Source organism: Leptonychotes weddellii, unplaced genomic scaffold (genome assembly GCF_054177405.1).
Source record: "Leptonychotes weddellii isolate Sample4059 unplaced genomic scaffold, ASM5417740v2 HiC_scaffold_3983, whole genome shotgun sequence".
NCBI classification, from domain to species: Eukaryota; Metazoa; Chordata; class Mammalia; order Carnivora; family Phocidae; genus Leptonychotes; species Leptonychotes weddellii.
In genome coordinates this window covers 1,376-10,054 of record NW_028003634.1, presented here as the reverse complement: position 1 = coordinate 10,054, position 8,679 = coordinate 1,376, and the positions used below count along the sequence as shown (strand labels likewise).

The window sequence follows — 8,679 nt, the reverse complement described above, 5'->3', positions numbered from 1 at the left end:
CCAGGCGGCGAGTCGCCGTCACGGGGCCCCGTGTGCGTTTGTGCCGGGACTATTTGTCGCTCTTCCCCCGTAGCAGTGTGTCAGTGTGGCCCTTGCGGGGTCTGGGGGTTTCGGATGCTCCGCGTCCTCCTCAGCATCCTGTTTTACTGTCTGGTGCCCACACGGAAGGTGAGCCCAGCCCCCGCACACACACACACAGTGCGTTCTCTCGGGGGGGGGGCGGGACCCCTAGGCTGCTGGGGAGTCGGAGCCCAGAGCCAGCAGGGTCACCCGCAGTCACCCCCGATGTCACAGAAGGGGCTCCTGCCCAGGGGAGGCCGCAGTGCGGTGCACACGGGGACGGAGACCCGAGGAAACTGCGGGCCTCTCGGGACCGTCCCAGCCTGCGGCCAGGCTGGAGGGGGAGCATTAGCAGCCCTCCCCCCGCCCCGGGGTTGGGGTGTCTGGGCTGGTTTGGGGTGGCAGGCGGCCGGCCTCTGACGGAGTGGCCACCCTCGCTCCCGGCAGGTGCTGAACGAGGCGGTGGGGGCGCTGATGTATCACACCATCACGCTGACCAGGGAGGACCTGGAGAAGTTCAAAGCTCTGCGCATCATCGTCAGGATCGGCAGTGGTTTTGACAACATCGACATCAAGTCGGCCGGGGACTTAGGTAGGGTGCTCGCAGTTCTTCACTCTGCAACTCTGTGTCTTCTTTCCTCGGCCTCGTAGGCTGGTTTTGCTTTTACACCGAGAATTCTCTTGCACCTCCTTGTTTGGTTGGAAGTGACTTGTGAGCCGGCTTTCGGGGTGCGGGGCCCCACGCCAGTTCCCTGGTCAACGCGGCTCCCTCAGAGAGCCTTGCAGGGGGCAGGTGCATTCTGATCTCCACGGCCTGTGTGTCTGCACCAGCTGCGGCCTGGCGAGGCGAGCGTGTGCCCCATGAGGCCCACAGCTTCAGGTTCTGCCCCCGGTGCCTGGTCTGGCCCGTCCTTTTGCCCAGGTTGCAGCTGAAGGAACAGGACCCGGGACAGCCCGGCATTTGTGTCTCCCGCAGACTCAGTTTACTCTGCTTCTGTGTGGACCCTCCTGCCCACCACCAGCTCACGTGGCAGAGCCCTCTGGCCCTACTGTCACCCGTCCCTAGGCGGCATCCCCAGGAAGGCAGCAGTGGGGGACCGTGGCCTGTGTGCTTTCTGCCCTGGGGGTCCCTGGGGGCCTTTGTCCCGGTGCACGAGTGTGCCCTGTTTTGTGATGTCACAGGCTGGGGCTCTGTTCCTCCACCAGGGACAGTCAGGGCCATGTCCTGTGGGGACAGGCGGGGGCTCAGGTGGGGACTCAGAAGCCCCAGGACCTGGTTTGCCCTCTCCGCCAGCAGTTTTGTCCCCAGATTTAGGGGACGGTGTAGCCCGGTCCTCCTGCTTCCCGCCTGCTCTCGCATTTCCTGGCGGGCTGAGTTTTTTCTGGAAGGAAGAACAGGATCCACCCTGGGCCCTCTCCTAGAGCCCTGTGGACGTGTGGGGCATCGTCCTGGCATTTGGAGTAGCTCCAGGAGCATCAGAGCCCCGTATGGCCAGCAGGTGCCTCCCCTCAGCGGGGAGGTGACCAGTCTGCAGGCAGAGCGAGAAGATAGCAGGGCAGGGCAGAACGAGGGTGGAAGGGGTCAGGCTCGGGAGAGACATGTAGAGATGCGGAGGGGCTGGGTCCACCTCTGGGCCATGAGGCCCAGTGGTACCCGGCCCGTGCATGCACGGGACTGGCCACCGAAGCTCAGCGTAGAGGAGAAGCCCGAACCAGCTTACTCTCCGCGGCTGCTAAGGGGCTGTTGGGGCCGTGGGAACTGGGAGGGCAGGGGGCCTCTCTGTCCAAAGCCGGGTCTCAGTTGGCTTGGGAGCCAAGGAAGGCAGGAGGGGTGGGGCCTGTGCGGGTGTGAGTGGCTGTGAGTGGCTCCGGATGCTGGCCTGCCTGTGACCCCTTCCTGGAAGGTCAGGTGACCCGAGGTCCAGGCAGGGCAGACCCAGCTGCTGGCATTTGCAGAGGGGCAGAGGGACAGAGAGAATCTCAGACAGACTCTGAGCGTCTGAGACTCAACAGGCGGTCTCCGCTCCGTCCTGTCTACTTGCTGGACCTACAGGCGGTCTCTCCCCACGGCTGGGGTGGGTCACCTGCGTCGTGTCAGGGTCTGGTCCGCCGTGGGGGAGCACCAGGACTGGCTTTGGTGACCAGCTCCGTGTGTCTTGTGTTTCCCAGGCATCGCTGTCTGCAACGTGCCGGCGGCGTCTGTCGAGGAGACCGCCGACTCCACCATGTGCCACATCCTCAACCTGTATCGCAGGACCACGTGGCTGCACCAGGCGCTGCGGGAGGGCACGCGGGTCCAGAGCGTCGAGCAGATCCGGGAGGTGGCTTCCGGAGCCGCCAGGATCCGCGGGGAGACCTTGGGCATCATAGGACTGGGTGAGTTAAGCTCCGTGCTCCCTCTCTGCGGGCTCCGCAGGCCTCGAGCCAGGGCCCGCCTGGGGCTGACTCCTTCTGCCCCAGGAACACTGGGTGCGGGTCACACACGGGCAGACGTGAGACACGTGCCATGGGTCCCGTGCCTCTGCGTACAGCCGTGCATGCTCGTGCACGCCACCGGCACGTTGACGCATGCTCACCCTGCCCCCCGCGCCCCCACCCCATGGCTGAGTAGACGTGGCCTTCTGGTGAGGGCCCAGTGGCTCTTAGCCCTGCTCTGGGGGGAGGGAGCTGGTTGACCCGCTGTGTGGGCCGCTGTCCTGGGTCGGTGACATCCCTCTTCTCTGCCTTGTTTGTGGCCCATCTCTGTGTCTGAACTCGGCTCCCTCCACCTGGGAGGCCCGGGACAGACGGGGCCGTAGCTCACTGCCGGCCCCCTCGTCCTGCTGCTTCCCGAACTTGCTCTGGGTAGGCCCCCGTGCCCGCCCCTGCCCCACTGGCTACCCAGCGGTGCGCTCTGTGCAGCGTGGGAGAGACCTGACAGGACCCGCCTGCCTTTAGTGTAAGACGTCGGGGCGTCCATGGGACGCAGGCCTCTCGTCCAGTACAGCTCACGGTCTTGCTGCAGATGGGCACACGGACGCCAGCGCTGGCCCCCATGGGCGCCCTGCACCTCGGGGCCTGGGTGGGGAGGAGGACGGGTGGGGAGTGGGCAGCTGAGTTTGCCTGGCTGGGGGATTTGGGGGCCACCTGACCTCCTGAAGCAGTGTTGTCGAGAGACTCAACAGGCCCGGTTCAAATGCAACTCTGTCCTGGTGGGGCCGTGTGGGCTGAGTCTGCGTCTTAACCAGAGCCAGGTGACATGGCAGAGGCGACCAGAGCAGCCCCTCAGCCCGGCCCCTCCAGGCACTGTTTGTTTGCTTGTTTGTTTGTTTTAAAGATTCTGTTTATTTAGAGAGTGCACAAGCAGGGGAGGGGCAGAGGGAGAGAGAGAATCTCAGACAGACTCTGGGCGTGCAGCCCGATGTGGGGCTTGATCTCACCACCCTGAGATCATGCCCTGAGCCACAATCAAGAGTCCGACGCCCAGTCGGGTGCACCCGGGCGCCCTCTTGCGACTGTTTACACAGTGCTCCTGGTCTGGGTACGCGTCAGGTACCGTCTACCAGGTCGCGGACACTCTGTGACGGAGTGTTGGGAGACAACCAGTTACTCGACCTCACAATGCTGTGGGTTTGTATTTTGGGTAGAAGTGGCAGGATGGCTCTGCTCTGGCCTCACCTGGGGTCACTCACGGGCACAGTGGTCGCCTGGGGCCTTGGTGACCCTGCTCCCCCGGCCGATGCCCTCCGGCAGGCAGGTGCACACGGACCCCATGGCGGCCTCAGGGTGCGTGGGATGTTTCCATCCCCTGCTTGCTTCCTTTGTTAGCGTTTTCTTGCTCAGAGCAAGCCCTGGGGCTCCAGGAGGGGTGGGGCCCCCTGAAATGTGGGGACTTTGGCCACCCCTCCCCAGCGCCCAGCTGCCCAGGACTTACCTCCTGGGGTACCACCGTGGCCCCACGGTGTCCAGGTCGGCACTTACCTCCTGGGGTGCAGGGCTGTGAGCCCCTCGGCCCTGCACCCTCCCTCCAGGGTGCAGGGCCACTCCTCAGATGCTGCAGCTCCCACCCCGTGCACTCCCTGGGGAGCACCTCCAGCCCCCCCGCCCTCCTCCCTGAATCCCGTCTGCGCGCGGCCGGGCAGGGGTCCCGGGGCGGACGGGGCTTTGCTCCCCTCCGTGTCAGCCCCGGGCACACGGGGATGCGGGCCGTGTGGGGGCCCCTCGATCCGTGGCCGTGGTGACACCGTGTCCCGCCCTGCCAGGTCGTGTGGGGCAGGCGGTGGCGCTCCGGGCCAAGGCCTTCGGTTTCAACGTGCTCTTCTATGACCCGTACCTGGCGGATGGCACCGAGCGGGCGCTGGGCCTGCAGCGGGTGAGCACCCTGCAGGACCTGCTCTTCCACAGCGACTGCGTCACTCTGCACTGCGGCCTCAACGAGCACAACCACCACCTCATCAACGACTTCACCGTCAAGCAGGTGGGCACAGGCTCATGGCCTGGGGGTCCGGGGCTGGGGCCTCTTCCCGCCCCATGGGCTCAAGTGCTAGGGAGCCAACTGCAGACGGGCCTGTGTCCTGAGTTGTGCGGAGGGCCCCAGCGTCCCCACAGCTACGGCACACACCGCGCCCGAGGTCTTGGGCTTCGCTGCGCGTCCGCCTGCGCCAGGATGAGCGCTGACCGCGGCCGGGAGTGTCCCACGGCCGCTATGGGGCGCTGCCCTGGGTGCGCACACGTCTGTGGGCTGGCGTGTGCTTGATGCTGTCCGCCTCCCGTGAAGGACGAGGCCAGGCACCCGGGGCTCCTCTCTGTCTGCCGTGGGTGGGTGTGGGCTGGGACATGGGGCGGGCACAGGCATGGCCCTGGGGTTCCATCCCCAAAAACCAGGTGTGAACGGGAGAGCCAACCGAGGAGCTGAGTTGAGAGCGGGCTGCGTGAGCCCCGCGGCGGGACAGGCTTAGTTGGTCTCAAGGGACCTGTCACCTCAGCGCACGGGGAGCCCCCCTTACCACGAAGCCTGGAGGGGAGTGCCTTCCGGGCAGCTCTAAGGGTTTTTAGCCAAAGGAAATGAAGCTGCCACCCAGCTTCGGATGCCGGGCTCTCTGGCCGGGCCACTGCACTGAAGACCCCATTTCGGGCCTGTGCCCATCACTTCTGGGCCAGGCCGTGTCCTAGACACGCCAGATCCTTTCCAGGCACCCCAAGCATCCTGGGGGCTGGGCCAGGAGACCCCACGACCCAGCCCGCACCTCACCACCGGGAGCGGGAGGAGGTCGGCTGTGAGTCGGTGCGTTTGCTCCAGCCAGAGGTCCTCAGGGTGAAGCAGGGTCCGCACAGACCCCCGAGCCCTCGTCCCCCTGCCGGCCCCTGTCTGCTCCACGTCCCTGCTGGGCCCGTCCCCTGGGGGTGGGGGGCAAGCGAAGAGGGCCCTGTGTTGATTCACTCTTGGCGCTGTTTCTGTGTCCTCCCAGATGCGACAAGGCGCCTTCCTGGTGAACACGGCGCGGGGCGGCCTGGTGGACGAGAAGGCCCTGGCCCAGGCTCTGAAGGAGGGGCGGATTCGGGGCGCCGCCCTGGACGTGCACGAGTCCGAGCCCTTCAGGTGCCTCCTGGCAGCGCCCTGGGTGATTCCTGGATGCCAACTCTCTCACACTGGGCCCTCGCCCCAGCTCGTGCCCCACATTGACCCCGGTCCGGCATGGGGCCGGGGCTGATGCCCACTGGCAGTCTCCAGGCTCCATCCTTGGGCTGCGTGTGCAGCCTGAGGTCCTGCTGCAGGCGGGCCTGCCCCCAGGGCCCAGCTAGGTCTCCGTGGGCGGGGATGGGGGGGGCTCAGACCTGCGCTTCATGCGGAGTGCCTGGGCGCACCCAGGTGAAGGAGGCCACTGACCCCCGTGTGGGCTGTCTGTAGAGACCCCACGCCTGAGAAGCCCGTCTGGGGCAGTAGCTGGCCCCTGACCGTGCGTCAGCCCTGTTGTCTGGGAGCCTGTTGCTGCGGGGCCTCACGCCCTCACCTGCAGGGCGGGCTGGGGCGTGTACCTCTAGCTGGGACTCCTCCCTGCTGCTGTCGGGAGTCTGTGGCAGATTTGACCCCGCTAGGGTCCCCTGGTCTGACACCGGCTAAAGTGTGGTTCCAGGCAGGGCTAGGCACCCTCCACCCTACCCTGACCTGCTTCGTGCCTTCTGCAGCTTCAGCCAGGGCCCCCTGAAGGATGCACCCAACCTGATCTGCACCCCCCACGCGGCCTGGTACAGCGAGCAGGCGTCCATCGAGATGCGGGAGGAGGCAGCCCGGGAAATCCGAAGAGCCATCACAGGTGAGGGTGGCCGGCAGGACCCGAGCCTCCTTCCGAGGCCTGCACTGCTGGGCTGCTGTGCTGGCGGGGGCCACACCGTGCCATCCCCCCGAGTGTGGAGGTCAGCAACCGGCTTCCACGGTGGTGCTCCCCACGCAGCCCTCGGGCCCCCTTGTGCGTCACGCTTAGGACGCCCACCCATGGTCCCCCCGTGGGAATTCAGCACGTGTGCCCTCCTCATCCCTCGTTTAAAAAGTCTGGCTCTGTTTTTATACCTGGGCTGAGCTTGTCTGCCGCTCCCCGAAATCCCTAGGCCCGGCAGACGTGGGGCCGCTGGGGGGCTGAGGGCACTGCCCGGGCCCGGGGGGATCTCTGAGCTGCGAGGTGACTGCGTCCAGACAAGGGGAGGAGAGCGAGAGGGAGGGAGGCCCAGCTGTGGGGGACCCTGCAGCCCGTGCCCGCCACCTCCTGGACACAGCCGTGTGACACGGCTCTTCCTCTCCTCGCTGCATCTGCCAGGCCGCATCCCCGACAGCCTGAAAAACTGCGTCAACAAGGACCACCTGACCGCCGCCACCCACTGGGCCAGCATGGACCCAGCTGTCGTGCACCCTGAGCTCAACGGGGCCGCCTACAGGTGAGCGGGTAGCGGTGGGCTCGGGAACACAGAGCACGTCCGTGGTGACTGCTGGCAGGGTCCCGGGGGCGGGGGGCTCCTAGGCCTGGGCGTGCACGCTCCTGTGGGCCCCAGTGGACCAGAAGGTCTGGGGGTGAGAGCCCGACACGCCAGACCTGAGGGTGAAGGGGGGTGAGGGAGGAGTTGGGGCCAGGGCGGGGTCCCGCCAGGCAGGGCCTTTGGGAGCAGCCCCCAGCCGTCCTGGGCCCGCGCTGTGGCCCCGGGAGGGACCCCGCCAGCCTCACACGCCGTCCCTCCTCCCAGCAGGTACCCGCCGGGCGTGGTGGGCGTGGCCCCCAGCGGCATCCCGACTGCCGTCGAAGGCATTGTCCCCAGCGCCATGTCCCTGTCCCACGGCCTGCCCCCCGTGTCCCACCCGCCCCACGCCCCTTCTCCCGGCCAAACCGTCAAGCCCGAGGCAGATAGAGACCACGCGAGTGACCAGTTGTAGCCCGGGCGGAGCTCGACAGCCTCGGCGCGGGCAGGGCGGCGCCCCCGGACGGGCGTGTGCAGAGGCGGCCTGCGGGTGGCCACAGCGCTCCAGAGACTGTCCAGGCGCTGGCGGGGGCCAGGTGGCGCCGGCCTCCCCCGCCTCAGCTGTAGTTGCCCTGTCCCGGGGCCAGCCGCTGTCCTGTGTCCTTTGCGTCCTCGTTAAGCAGAAGAAGTTAGTAGTTAATTCTATCATGAATGTTCTTGTCTGTGTACAGTCTTTAGAACATTTCAGAGGATTTGTTTGCTTAGCTGTCAACAGAGAACCCTGAGGGAGCATTCGGCAGGTCGGTCTCAGACTGTGTCCCGTGTGTGTTGGAACACGCCCCGAAACGAGGCAGTTGGCAAACTTCTCAGGACAACGAATCCTTCCCGTTTTTCTTTCTACGCCACACAGTGCATTGTTTTTTCTACCTGCTTGTCTTATTTTTAGAATAATTTAGAAAAACAAAACAAAGGCTGTTTTTCCTAATTTTGGCATGAATCCCCTTGTTCCAAACGAAGACGGCACCGCAGAGTGGCTGCGAGAGAACAGTGCACCTAGCCCTCCGCGCACGGCGGCCGTCGGCATCTGTCCTGGGGATGTGAGGGCGCAGCGTCCCGGCCTGCTCAGGTGCCGTCCTGCTGATGTGGTAGGCTAGCAATATTTTGGTTAAAATCATGTTTGTGACTGTAACCATTTGTATGAATTATTTTAAAGAAATAAAAATCCCAGAAAGAACCGGCAGGCCCAGCGTCTGTGTGAGTGGCTTTGCCTCGTGGGGGCTCTGGCTGAAGGGGGTGGCCCTGGGGAGCCCCGGGGGGCCGTGGTCCTTGCGGGGGGTCGGGCTCGGAAGCTGCTGCTGCGGCGCAGCGGGGGGTGTGGGTGCAGGTGCAAGCGATGGCGTTTGCCGGGACACGGCCCCCCCTCTCCCGAGTGCACCTCCCTCGGGCCAGTCTGGGGCCTGGGACAAGAGCCGATGTCAGGGCCTCGGCAGATGAGAGTTCCGGAAGATCCGGAAGGCTGCAGGGACCTCTGGTTCCACAGCTCGCAGAAACGCGCCAAGCAGAGTGGTCCTTTCCTCACAGTAGCTCGGGGTAAACGGGATCATCCTCGTCACAGCCGGCGGTTTTCACAGGTTCCCCTGGAAGGCTCGTTGGCACCCTCAGGCCCCGCACCCCCACCCCGCGCTGGCCTACGGT

The 8,679-nt window shown here is 65.7% G+C and overlaps 1 protein-coding gene across 2 annotated transcripts; it reads left to right on the top strand.

The window, feature by feature from the left end:
- The first annotated feature begins 477 nt into the window (after window positions 1–477).
- Window positions 478–8,224, top strand: LOC102726952 (C-terminal-binding protein 1). Of its 2 annotated transcripts, none has more exons than XM_031017546.2 (7): window positions 478–652; window positions 2,230–2,436; window positions 4,302–4,516; window positions 5,508–5,638; window positions 6,226–6,353; window positions 6,852–6,969; window positions 7,276–8,224. In XM_031017546.2, exons 1-7 carry the CDS (start codon window positions 535–537, stop codon window positions 7,457–7,459), a joined length of 1,101 nt encoding a protein of 366 aa, XP_030873406.2. In that variant the 5' UTR covers window positions 478–534; the 3' UTR covers window positions 7,460–8,224. The 2 variants fall into 2 exon arrangements, with proteins under 2 accessions (XP_030873406.2, XP_081666969.1); XM_081810843.1 differs by having other exon boundaries at window positions 7,273–8,224.
- The last annotated feature ends 455 nt before the right edge of the window (window positions 8,225–8,679 follow it).

Bases quoted from the DNA above. Each gene is read 5' to 3' on its own strand.
- LOC102726952 (XM_081810843.1), top strand. From the start codon at position 535: ATGTATCACACCATCACGCTGACCAGGGAGGACCTGGAGAAGTTCAAA. The intron at 4,517-5,507 runs GTGGGCACAGGC...GTGTCCTCCCAG, and splicing joins ACGACTTCACCGTCAAGCAG to ATGCGACAAGGCGCCTTCCT. The intron at 6,354-6,851 runs GTGAGGGTGGCC...TGCATCTGCCAG, and splicing joins AATCCGAAGAGCCATCACAG to GCCGCATCCCCGACAGCCTG.